Here is a 13,878-nt window from a genome sequence, read left to right as displayed (position 1 = left end):
GATTCCAAAATTTTTTCATGGTTTTCCTCCCACTGCCACACCCATCATGCGAACTTTTAAAATAGAAGTTACTCATACTCACGGGTGTATGGTTTTTTCGAAATATGCTTTTGTTCGAAAACAAAATATGATAAGTATGAAAAAACTCTCAATGCAACAGTTGAATTAATTTCGAACGAAGGCAATTATTTATTTGCTATGATGTGACTGTGATATACAGAATATCGAAACCCTTTCTTGTTTTAGGTGTTACGCACTCTAAAAATTTTCACAAAATAAATATTTTTTGTCTGCGTTTTGGTAAAGATTTTATATTTTATTTCTTAAAAAACTCCGCACTAAATTGATGTTTCCGAGATAGAAGTGCCAACACTGAATGCTGATATGATCGCTTCATTTCACATAAATGACATAGCATCACCCTAGGCTGTGCTTGTTATCTTATAAAGCAGAAATGATTTATGCAAAATAGGTTGATTTAAGGATTTACAAGGACAAGAAATCATAATAATAAAAACACCAAAAGAAAAGGAATCAAAAAGCGACAAACAGGAACAAGCCGAAATTGCCATTTAAGTGTACAATGTGTAAAATTAAATGTGTGATGTGTAATGAGGAACAAGGAATGAGTAATGCAACGCAAAGCAAAATATAATTCATTTAATTATTTTTAATTTATTTATTTTTTTTACTGCAATAAAAAGAATAGATCCCATACTGAAGTATTCTCATATATATTAAGAAGCTCCAACACAACAATGCAGATTTAGATTTCACATAAAAACTATATATCACTGTATTTCACTCTTATTGCGAATTCCTGCAAAATTTGATAAAAACTATATCACTTCATTAAATTTCCAGTAACATGTTTCAAATACTCACTACATGCATAATAGGTAGGTAATAGATTTGTGACAGATCCGTGATAAATGCGCTATAGGTATGTGATAGGTATCAGTTATTATCCTTATTAACCACAATATCCTAATTTGTTCATTTCTCACCGTCTCAGTGAGTGACTTGCCAATGCCTCAACCTGATATGTTGAAGTGAATATCATGGTTGTAATATGAAGATTAGCATTCTTCAGCAAAACAAAAACAAAAACGAATCTAAATTTTCACAAGTACAAAACATTTCTTTAATGTTTGAAAGAAATATACAGATGAAAAGAATAGTTAAATTGTCTGACAGCAGTGCAGTCACCTAAACCAATATCAGACTAAGAAAGATTTCTGTATTAATAACGCAAAAATAGGCTCCTTCAAACAAACTTACAGAATGTTATACCATAATCTGAAGACTTTAAAATACTTTAATGAAAAATATACTCGCAAAAATACACATAAAATAAACATAAAACTTAGTACTGAACTACTAAGACTCAGTTATGTTCCCTACGAAAATGGCAAAAACGTGTGTCTTCTCTGGGAAGTCTGGAAAGTCATTAAGAAAATCACCCCATTCATCTTTGTGATAACCTATAACAACCAATAAAACCAATTTTTCCTACTGCGACTAATATGTGATATTTACCAAAAGAATCGAATAAAGAATATACACTTTATACAGCCTTAAATGTGTATATTTAATTTTTCAATAGATCAAAACTTTAAAATGGATACATTCGTGATTTGTTCAAACGGAACACTCTTTAAAAGCTTCTTAGGCAGTAGATAGTGTGATAAAAATGTATAGTCAACGTTCTCCAAATTAAGAATATTGGTACGCAGTTGCAAGTATTTAATATTTGAGGTTCCTAGCTAGTATAAAGAAAATTATAGCATTTGCATTTTCTTTTAATTATAAGATATTACCAAATATCAGACAAACTTGCGAAAAATTCTCCGACTGACTTCAAAAGACGTACACCTTTCGTGGAATATATATTAATCAAACTGCACCAGTACTTAGAAAAATCGAATATAAATGATTTGTAAAAACTTTTATTCAAAAATATTTGAAACTCTTTAATTGTAAATAGATTTTAACTCAGTTTAATTATTGAATTCTTTACTGGATATGTTAATGTTAACTGGCATATATCAAAGAAAATATTTTAGAAAATTCTATCTGACATCTATAGATGCAATCAAATATGGAGTAAAACACTCAATGTTACAATATTTTTTTATTAAGTTTTATTCTATCTTAGCAACGACTTCTTAAACTTTTTTCACTATTTTCTTAGAATGGGATACTTTATTAAACGATTAAGTCTAATGTTGACTCACATATAATAAAAAAAAAACTAAGCATTTAATACGAAACTGATTATAAACGTTTTTTTTTCATCTTCAAATGATTTTTAGACTTCAATAAGTAGAGTTATAGTAATGATTTTTAATCCTAGTTGCGATATAACTTTTCAACACTTTTTACGCTCAGCACCAGCATATCCAATTGTAATAAGAAATTGCGCCTATAGTCCTTATCATTAACGACTTTAATAAAGAAGTTTTCTATAGATTCTCTAGCTGATATCTTCAATGTATTAATATCGTTCAGAATAGCCCTCAGCGTGACACATTGAAATGCAGCGTTATGCATCAGCTGAAATTCACGCTCCATATATAGTATGAAAACCAATACGGTTGAGAAGTCCAACAACGAATTGTTCACAATATTTGGGTTAGCTTTCAAATAAATTTCTGCTTGCTGGAAATTGTCAATTTTATTATAATCGTGCAGTACATTTGCATTGTCAACCAAAAGATTTAAGAGGCGGCGAGTAATCTGCAATTTTAACCTGTCTTTATATTCCTCACCATTTGCCACGTTAGGACCGCGATATTGCGTCTTATAAATATGATATGCGACAAATGAGCAGTACAACGACTGTTGTTTTATTTGCCTGCAGAACTCTATATCAGCTGTGTTTAGTGCCATCTCATCAATAGAAAGATTTTCATAGACGTTCTGAAAGTAAAATATATGTAATTTTGTAATTTTATGTTTATTCAACGACCTACAGATAAAGGTAGATATCCATTGTTACTAACACTAACCATGAACAATGCTCTTGCTGCTCGTTCATTGAGATCAAAACGTTTCATTTTCAACGTGTGCTCCTGTTGTGCTAAATTGAACGAAACTTCGAAGAGATTCTTAACGCAATTTTTCAAGTGGACAGCACGCTGTTTAGCAAGAACAATTTCCGATTCTTCACAAACCATTTTAAGGATCTTTACAAAACCACTTCTTTGGATTTCTTTGAAGTCAATTTATAATTTTGACATAAAATTGCACGTACAATACAAACCAAATTGTTTTATATAAAACTGTCAGAACAAAATTAAATAACAAAAAATTAGCTTTCACTGTATCGAAATATAAATATTTCTGTAAATATTTCAATGTAATGAACGCAGGTTCTGTAAAAATAAACTCCGAAGTATGAGGTTTTAGCTTTTGCGAACGGTTGCATATGAAATTTAAAGAAAATCTGAAAGAGACGTAAGTTTTGTCATGCACTGAATGCACTTGCACTTGTATTTCGTGAAGTACTATAATATATATTTATAATATACAAAAAAAAAAATATATATATATAAAATGTATACATTTTAAATGCTTAAAAAGATTAAAATTTTACCTTTCTATCAAAATATAATATAAATTAACTATATAAGATGAAATATTTAGTTACTTTAGCTTTACAATTTGAAAGTAAATATCACAATAAATTCGAAAATTCACGATAAGTTTTTTAATATGATTAGCCACTTAAGATTAAAACTCGAAAATACAATCATCATCAATGTGTTAATATATAATTAAGCATAGATAAGCCTTATATGGCGTTTACGCTGCCCGCAAATGTCTCATTTCAAATCAGTCATTTGAAAGTGTTTACATTCATTTGTTCTCACATTAAACAGCTGATTTGTCAACGTGCCTGTTGCTTTAGTTTTTGGCTTGTGCTCAAAAATATATTGATGAAAGTAAAATATACCTTTAAAACTTACAATATAAACTGAAAACTGAAAGTATTTAGCTTTTTAACTTATTTTATTTTTCGATTTTGTTCACCTTAAATGAGCTGATTTATTGATTATAAGCGCATTTATATAAAAGCACTTTGTATGGTAAATTCCCTTCACTAGTGGCAATAATAAGCAAAATCGCCTAAAAGAGACAGTGTAAATGAGCTATAAATTGAAATCACATATGTTTCACTTTTTCTATCTCGTTATATGATATTAGCTCCTATAAAAAACTCTAAGTACTCGATACCTGAAAACGGAAAAAAATCAACAAACAAGGGAGTGTCAAGAATGTATAACATATATCATTGCCTTGCTTAATAAATAATGCTATTTAGTTTTTAAACCACATATTCTTGACAGAATACAAATAACATGACGACCATAGTTATATCTTTTTAGAGGTATGTAGGGTGACATTCACATGTTTGTATTCAAAAACTTTTTATTTCATTCTCTTGACATTTATGTTTTTGTGTTTTAAAACAATTTTGCAGCAGAAATTAATACATTTTTAAACACATTTACCAAAAACATTAAAATGTATCATATTATTCAAAAGTTGATCCGAATTAGAGAGGAACATCCACAAATTTACAAAAGAACTGAGAGATTATTCCAAGAACATACAAAACTAAGTCAAGGGTTGACTTTGGTGGAAGTTCGAGGTAAACAAGAATCTCACATTTTATATGTATTTTATATATAATAATATTTTCATCATATATTGTAGAAAAATATCTAAAAATGTATAATGAAGTGTTCCCAATTTCACCGGATGAAAATATTATGGTGGAGTTTCTGCTTAGCATACATTTAATGTCAACCCACCGAAAACGCGGTGCAAGTCAAATATTTTATTTGGCTGAACCAAAAATTGATATAGTATCCTTCATCCGTGACACTAACTATACCGAATAATGGTACTGAGTACCCGTATATTACATAAATCTACTTTATTCACCACTTTATTCAGACTTCTTATTATATCTGATGTATAAATATTGTGCTTTGCATAATATTAAAGATTAATAAAAATTTTTTTTAATATAAATAAATTCGTTATTAAATAACTTTCTAAATTCAAGATGTTTGTATAATATGGACTCCAAGGTAAACAGTATTCATTTAGTATTTAAACTACGCATTGTTGTATGACATCGTTAAAATAGACCTTTAAGTAATGTACTATCAAAATTTCATGATATTTAACGACATGGAAATAGAGTCCTATTAAAACCCCCACACATTGCATCATAGACCTATGTTTTCTGATATGAACGTTTTTGTTCGATCAAAGTATAAAAATCACGCCGCCGAATTGAAATAAACCTCTAAACGTCTCATAATAGTTTTAAAATAACCTTATACATATATTCAAACAAAGGCGCCAGCAATAAACAATATGTAGCATAGCCGTTCTAATAACAATTTCTCTCACAGTTCTTCAGAAAGAAGTGCATACTAATGACATAGATGTGGGTATAGGTATAAAATACCCATTAAGATAATATGAAAACGAAAACATTATATAGAGAGATAACGGTACTAAAGCAACTATAAAAACTCTTCAATTCTGAACCACCAAAACTAAGTCAAAAATTGTAAAATCTCATATTAGAGCTAGTGACTATGAATCAAATAATACCTGTTTGGATAGCCACTAATGCGGAATTTGACAATAACAAAATAATTATCAACTTTTTAAAGGAATATATACGAACTCTCTCATCGAACATAAACTTGAATGTAAGCTGTTCGAGAAGGGTTGTACCAATTCTAAAGGTCTAAGGCAGTATAAATATTTCATTTTAGGCAGTAATAAAAATGACGGTTTTGCTATAGATCTGAAGTTAGATTAATCGCAGGTTTTTTAATTAGCTATTTAGCTATCACTTTTAATACTGGGTTGAACCCAGTATTTGCCAGCAAACGAATTTAATACTATCGTTCTACTTTCATTGCATCCAGTTAGGTGAAGCATTTAGAGTCAAGGGATACACTTGAATTTGTCAACGACGACAATCAGTTCAATTTAACTTATAACACTCTCTGCAAGGTTATATTAATATAACTCATAGATTTGGAAAGTAACGCTTCTTTTCTAATAAGAATAATGATGTAAAAACAAAATAACTGAGGAAATGATTTCAAAGAAATTAATTTTTGATTTAAGCTTAAGCTCAACTTTGTAGCTTAAGTTACTTTCTTGTTAATCAAATAATTTTACTTTATTCAGACTAATTCGTCTAAATTTGATTAGATTACTTCGTCTAGCCGAAGGAACTGTAGAACATTAATTGATGTATTGACAGGTCACTTTCTGGTCGTATCACATGCATAATATCACAACTAAATTCACAACTAATTCGCAGTGATGCTTGTAGAAAATGTAACGAGCCGGATGTAAATGAAACCTTGAAGCATCTGCTGTTCAACTGCCCGGCTCTCTCGAGAACTTCACAAAAATACACAGGCACTGTCAGTTTTACCGGATTGAGCACATACCTGAGGTTTCTGTCGAAATCCTAATAACACTCATAACCTAAGCGATGCACAGTATTGCTAAAAAATTAAGACTCTGGTCTAGTATCGCAATAGACCTTAATGATCTACGCGTGGCCTTTTTGGTCCACCAGCATAACCTAACCAAATCTAGACTATCATATTAGACAGTATCTATTTATGTGGTGCTTACATTATATCCAATTCTAGACAACCAAGTATGAATTGGTTTATGTAGTCACAATTTAACAATAAATGCAAGCGATTTTAAAAATTTTTTTAACATGTCGTTTGTTCACGCTTTCAAATACGCTTTCAAATTTGGTTTACAAATTTTGGAAATAAATGCAGCAATCTTCATTCTCAACTTTCTTTTTTGATCACAGATTAGATGAAAACAGAATTTTTGACTGATATTTTGATTAATTTACATAGAGAACAACAGCGATTATACTATAAGTAATTGTTTCAATAGAAATTCAATGTATTGACAACCAGAGAACTCCAATTGAATTCATTTTTCCACCAATCTTACTAAGTAGCTATATCTAAATTTATCATATCTAAATTTTTTTTTACCTTCTACTTGAGTATTATATCATCTTTCATATGGTACTTAAGGTATGATGCCTGATAACAAAACGGCTTGTGTGTTCCAATATATCTCTGAATAGGTTTCTGTGAATTATTTTATTTACACACAAAAATAAGTCACATTTGCGCAGCTCAATATAAATTAATTGTGTTTGTAAATAAATTTGCATTTTGTACTAAAATAGTTATTTTATTCAAATCAATTTCTTTTATAATAATAAGGCTATTTATTTAATATGTTTTCGTGATTCACCTCCAGTTGCGAAAAAACTACAATTTCTTATCAAGATTTAATTTATAAAGTAAAACCTATATGAACGGAAACCCCAGTCCCCCTTATAGGATTCTTTTCCCCTTATTTTTTTGAAATCGAATTTTTTTGATGTCCTTATTTGAAGCAACTTAGCCTCTCTTAACCAAATAGCCCCCATTACATCTAAAATATAAAGTTTTCATTCTTTTATTCTAACTTACTTATTTCATATAGATTTATTCCTACCATAATTAATTAATTACAGAGGCTCTAAAGTATCTTTTTTGTATGCATGATGTGAAATGAATAATTTGTTATTTTAGTTTACGCAGTTATATTGAAGAATATTCTATATTTTATTAATTAGGTAAATACATTCATCGTAAATAAATTATTTGTGATTTTAGGTAGAACCTATTGGACTATATTTAATATTATAAAGAAAAAAAGAAAACCATGTCTTGAATAAAAACTTTTATTTAAAATTTATTAAAGTTGATTAAACTGATAATTAAAAGAACAGTGTTGAAAGAATTCAGTGTTGAATGCTACTATCAAGGATTAAATAATTTCTCAACTTCCTTTAACTTTAGTAGATAATATTGAACTTCGTTCTCCCCGTTTCGGGTGCACGCCATATTTGGAATATTGAGTAATATTTCCTTCATTATATAATTGAACTCTTGAGGTATATGCGAATTGGTTCGCATGTAGAACTCAGCTAGGGAAAAAATGTAGTATATAATGCAATATAAGAAAAGTAATAAAATTATTTTACACTTGTAACTAAAGGTCTTTTCTGGACGACCCTAGTTAATATTGCTTATAAAATATATTACAATGGTGTTTTATTGTTATTGCTTATGATAACAATTAGTGTTTTATACATACCCTGTAGCTGAGATATAGTAAAGGCGCGCCTTGTGTCATAATAATCCTCAAAAATTTTCGTGATATTTTCAAGTACGCCAGGATACGCCTTACTCAGTTCCGAAATATAATTTTTTAAGCGATACATATCTATGGCGATATGCGATTTCTAATTTCTAAAATTTAAAAAACGAATAAATTTTTATAAATTTAATCGACGTTTATAACAAAACTCAGGTTACTTTATAAAATTTTATATATAAACAATGCGATATAAAAGTACGAGAAAAATCACCACTGAATTTCTATAATATTTATTAAATAAATCAGTTAAGACCAACTACGCAAACGTAGACCAACTTGGCAACGTAGACCAATAGAAACAATTATGAAAACCCAAGCATTGTGTTAAAATCATCAGCATTCGCTGTTATTAGTTCGCCCTTCAGCACACATTTATTCGTAAAATTGTTCTCTTATGTAGGTATTATCCCTAAAGCATTAATAAAAAAGAAAATACTCTATTGTAAATCCAATGCGTGTTTACCTTATTTACTGGAATAGATACTGTAAACAAAATGTTACATTTGAGGCTCTACTCTATCCAATAAACATCAATATCAATGACTTATATGAAAAATTACACACAACTTTTTGAACCATTATTTTAGTGCCATAGTTATAAGTTGATATAAGAAAACAATATAATCTCTAATATAGTCCAAATAAAATATGGACAGCGCAATATAAACGTAACCAGCAATTACCATAAAAGCAATGAGAAGACATCTCCGACTTCTTACCAATCTCATTTAAATGGATAACAAACTAAAAGGGCATATTTGACATTAGGAAGTTGTCAAGAAAACCACCCCATTCATCTTTGTGATAACCTATAACAACCAATAAAACCAATTTTTCCTACTGCGACTAATATGTGGTATTTACCAAAGGAATCGGATAAAGAATATACACTTTATACAGCCTTAAATGTGTATATTTAATTTTTCAATAGATCAAAACTTTAAAACGGATACATTCGTGATTTGTTCAAACGGAACACTTTTTAAAAGCTTCTTAGGCAGTAGATAGTGTGATAAAAATGTATAGTCAACGTTCTCCAAATTAAGAATATTGGTACGCAGTTGCAAGTATTTAATATTTGAGGTTCCTAGCTAGTATAAAGAAAATTATAGCATTTGCATTTTCTTTTAATTATAAGATATTACCAAATATCAGACAAACTTGCGAAAAATTCTCCGACTGACTTCAAAAGACGTACACCTTTCGTGGAATATATATTAATCAAACTGCACCAGTACTTAGAAAAATCGAATATAAATGATTTGTAAAAACTTTTATTCAAAAATATTTGAAACTCTTTAATTGTAAATAGATTTTAACTCAGTTTAATTATTGAATTCTTTACTGGATATGTTAATGTTAACTGGCATATATCAAAGAAAATATTTTAGAAAATTCTATCTGACATCTATAGATGCAATCAAATATGGAGTAAAACACTCAATGTTACAATATTTTTTTATTAAGTTTTATTCTATCTTAGCAACGACTTCTTAAACTTTTTTCACTATTTTCTTAGAATGGGATACTTTATTAAACGATTAAGTCTAATGTTGACTCACATATAATAAAAAAAAAACTAAGCATTTAATACGAAACTGATTATAAACGTTTTTTTTTCATCTTCAAATGATTTTTAGACTTCAATAAGTAGAGTTATAGTAATGATTTTTAATCCTAGTTGCGATATAACTTTTCAACACTTTTTACGCTCAGCACCAGCATATCCAATTGTAATAAGAAATTGCGCCTATAGTCCTTATCATTAACGACTTTAATAAAGAAGTTTTCTATAGATTCTCTAGCTGATATCTTCAATGTATTAATATCGTTCAGAATAGCCCTCAGCGTGACACATTGAAATGCAGCGTTATGCATCAGCTGAAATTCACGCTCCATATATAGTATGAAAACCAATACGGTTGAGAAGTCCAACAACGAATTGTTCACAATATTTGGGTTAGCTTTCAAATAAATTTCTGCTTGCTGGAAATTGTCAATTTTATTATAATCGTGCAGTACATTTGCATTGTCAACCAAAAGATTTAAGAGGCGGCGAGTAATCTGCAATTTTAACCTGTCTTTATATTCCTCACCATTTGCCACGTTAGGACCGCGATATTGCGTCTTATAAATATGATATGCGACAAATGAGCAGTACAACGACTGTTGTTTTATTTGCCTGCAGAACTCTATATCAGCTGTGTTTAGTGCCATCTCATCAATAGAAAGATTTTCATAGACGTTCTGAAAGTAAAATATATGTAATTTTGTAATTTTATGTTTATTCAACGACCTACAGATAAAGGTAGATATCCATTGTTACTAACACTAACCATGAACAATGCTCTTGCTGCTCGTTCATTGAGATCAAAACGTTTCATTTTCAACGTGTGCTCCTGTTGTGCTAAATTGAACGAAACTTCGAAGAGATTCTTAACGCAATTTTTCAAGTGGACAGCACGCTGTTTAGCAAGAACAATTTCCGATTCTTCACAAACCATTTTAAGGATCTTTACAAAACCACTTCTTTGGATTTCTTTGAAGTCAATTTATAATTTTGACATAAAATTGCACGTACAATACAAACCAAATTGTTTTATATAAAACTGTCAGAACAAAATTAAATAACAAAAAATTAGCTTTCACTGTATCGAAATATAAATATTTCTGTAAATATTTCAATGTAATGAACGCAGGTTCTGTAAAAATAAACTCCGAAGTATGAGGTTTTAGCTTTTGCGAACGGTTGCATATGAAATTTAAAGAAAATCTGAAAGAGACGTAAGTTTTGTCATGCACTGAATGCACTTGCACTTGTATTTCGTGAAGTACTATAATATATATTTATAATATACAAAAAAAAAAATATATATATATAAAATGTATACATTTTAAATGCTTAAAAAGATTAAAATTTTACCTTTCTATCAAAATATAATATAAATTAACTATATAAGATGAAATATTTAGTTACTTTAGCTTTACAATTTGAAAGTAAATATCACAATAAATTCGAAAATTCACGATAAGTTTTTTAATATGATTAGCCACTTAAGATTAAAACTCGAAAATACAATCATCATCAATGTGTTAATATATAATTAAGCATAGATAAGCCTTATATGGCGTTTACGCTGCCCGCAAATGTCTCATTTCAAATCAGTCATTTGAAAGTGTTTACATTCATTTGTTCTCACATTAAACAGCTGATTTGTCAACGTGCCTGTTGCTTTAGTTTTTGGCTTGTGCTCAAAAATATATTGATGAAAGTAAAATATACCTTTAAAACTTACAATATAAACTGAAAACTGAAAGTATTTAGCTTTTTAACTTATTTTATTTTTCGATTTTGTTCACCTTAAATGAGCTGATTTATTGATTATAAGCGCATTTATATAAAAGCACTTTGTATGGTAAATTCCCTTCACTAGTGGCAATAATAAGCAAAATCGCCTAAAAGAGACAGTGTAAATGAGCTATAAATTGAAATCACATATGTTTCACTTTTTCTATCTCGTTATATGATATTAGCTCCTATAAAAAACTCTAAGTACTCGATACCTGAAAACGGAAAAAAATCAACAAACAAGGGAGTGTCAAGAATGTATAACATATATCATTGCCTTGCTTAATAAATAATGCTATTTAGTTTTTAAACCACATATTCTTGACAGAATACAAATAACATGACGACCATAGTTATATCTTTTTAGAGGTATGTAGGGTGACATTCACATGTTTGTATTCAAAAACTTTTTATTTCATTCTCTTGACATTTATGTTTTTGTGTTTTAAAACAATTTTGCAGCAGAAATTAATACATTTTTAAACACATTTACCAAAAACATTAAAATGTATCATATTATTCAAAAGTTGATCCGAATTAGAGAGGAACATCCACAAATTTACAAAAGAACTGAGAGATTATTCCAAGAACATACAAAACTAAGTCAAGGGTTGACTTTGGTGGAAGTTCGAGGTAAACAAGAATCTCACATTTTATATGTATTTTATATATAATAATATTTTCATCATATATTGTAGAAAAATATCAAAAAATGTATAATGAAGTGTTCCCAATTTCACCGGATGAAAATATTATGGTGGAGTTTCTGCTTAGCATACATTTAATGTCAACCCACCGAAAACGCGGTGCAAGTCAAATATTTTATTTGGCTGAACCAAAAATTGATATAGTATCCTTCATCCGTGACACTAACTATACCGAATAATGGTACTGAGTACCCGTATATTACATAAATCTACTTTATTCACCACTTTATTCAGACTTCTTATTATATCTGATGTATAAATATTGTGCTTTGCATAATATTAAAGATTAATAAAAATTTTTTTTAATATAAATAAATTCGTTATTAAATAACTTTCTAAATTCAAGATGTTTGTATAATATGGACTCCAAGGTAAACAGTATTCATTTAGTATTTAAACTACGCATTGTTGTATGACATCGTTAAAATAGACCTTTAAGTAATGTACTATCAAAATTTCATGATATTTAACGACATGGAAATAGAGTCCTATTAAAACCCCCACACATTGCATCATAGACCTATGTTTTCTGATATGAACGTTTTTGTTCGATCAAAGTATAAAAATCACGCCGCCGAATTGAAATAAACCTCTAAACGTCTCATAATAGTTTTAAAATAACCTTATACATATATTCAAACAAAGGCGCCAGCAATAAACAATATGTAGCATAGCCGTTCTAATAACAATTTCTCTCACAGTTCTTCAGAAAGAAGTGCATACTAATGACATAGATGTGGGTATAGGTATAAAATACCCATTAAGATAATATGAAAACGAAAACATTATATAGAGAGATAACGGTACTAAAGCAACTATAAAAACTCTTCAATTCTGAACCACCAAAACTAAGTCAAAAATTGTAAAATCTCATATTAGAGCTAGTGACTATGAATCAAATAATACCTGTTTGGATAGCCACTAATGCGGAATTTGACAATAACAAAATAATTATCAACTTTTTAAAGGAATATATACGAACTCTCTCATCGAACATAAACTTGAATGTAAGCTGTTCGAGAAGGGTTGTACCAATTCTAAAGGTCTAAGGCAGTATAAATATTTCATTTTAGGCAGTAATAAAAATGACGGTTTTGCTATAGATCTGAAGTTAGATTAATCGCAGGTTTTTTAATTAGCTATTTAGCTATCACTTTTAATACTGGGTTGAACCCAGTATTTGCCAGCAAACGAATTTAATACTATCGTTCTACTTTCATTGCATCCAGTTAGGTGAAGCATTTAGAGTCAAGGGATACACTTGAATTTGTCAACGACGACAATCAGTTCAATTTAACTTATAACACTCTCTGCAAGGTTATATTAATATAACTCATAGATTTGGAAAGTAACGCTTCTTTTCTAATAAGAATAATGATGTAAAAACAAAATAACTGAGGAAATGATTTCAAAGAAATTAATTTTTGATTTAAGCTTAAGCTCAACTTTGTAGCTTAAGTTACTTTCTTGTTAATCAAATAATTTTACTTTATTCAGACTAATTCGTCTAAATTTGATTAGATTACT

The 13,878-nt window shown here is 29.2% G+C and overlaps 5 protein-coding genes across 6 annotated transcripts in view; 3 read left to right on the top strand and 2 right to left on the bottom strand.

Annotated features, from left to right (window-relative positions):
- The window catches only part of LOC119688877 (spindle assembly checkpoint component mad1-like), a 124,846-nt gene that overhangs the window by 89,188 nt on the left and 21,780 nt on the right, over window positions 1–13,878 (top strand). The window lies entirely within an intron of this gene.
- Window positions 2,170–3,269, bottom strand: LOC119688884. The gene is made up of 2 exons (XM_038103547.1): window positions 2,976–3,269; window positions 2,170–2,922 (listed from the first exon to the last, which is right to left on the bottom strand). The coding sequence occupies exons 1-2, from the start codon at window positions 3,177–3,179 to the stop codon at window positions 2,353–2,355; spliced, it is 774 nt and encodes a 257-aa protein (XP_037959475.1). The 5' UTR covers window positions 3,180–3,269; the 3' UTR covers window positions 2,170–2,352.
- On the top strand, window positions 4,467–4,988 carry LOC119688896. Its single transcript, XM_038103559.1, has 2 exons — window positions 4,467–4,657; window positions 4,723–4,988. The coding sequence occupies exons 1-2, from the start codon at window positions 4,531–4,533 to the stop codon at window positions 4,908–4,910; spliced, it is 315 nt and encodes a 104-aa protein (XP_037959487.1). The 5' UTR covers window positions 4,467–4,530; the 3' UTR covers window positions 4,911–4,988.
- On the bottom strand, window positions 9,790–10,889 carry LOC119688883. Its single transcript, XM_038103546.1, has 2 exons — window positions 10,596–10,889; window positions 9,790–10,542 (listed from the first exon to the last, which is right to left on the bottom strand). Exons 1-2 carry the CDS (start codon window positions 10,797–10,799, stop codon window positions 9,973–9,975), a joined length of 774 nt encoding a protein of 257 aa, XP_037959474.1. The 5' UTR covers window positions 10,800–10,889; the 3' UTR covers window positions 9,790–9,972.
- Window positions 12,087–12,606, top strand: LOC119688895. Its single transcript, XM_038103558.1, has 2 exons — window positions 12,087–12,277; window positions 12,343–12,606. The coding sequence occupies exons 1-2, from the start codon at window positions 12,151–12,153 to the stop codon at window positions 12,528–12,530; spliced, it is 315 nt and encodes a 104-aa protein (XP_037959486.1). The 5' UTR covers window positions 12,087–12,150; the 3' UTR covers window positions 12,531–12,606.

Source organism: Teleopsis dalmanni, chromosome X (assembly GCF_002237135.1).
Source record: "Teleopsis dalmanni isolate 2A chromosome X, ASM223713v2, whole genome shotgun sequence".
Taxonomy (NCBI): Eukaryota; Metazoa; Arthropoda; class Insecta; order Diptera; family Diopsidae; genus Teleopsis; species Teleopsis dalmanni.
Note: the sequence above shows the minus strand (reverse complement) of the source record. Positions and strands in the feature narration are given on the sequence as shown.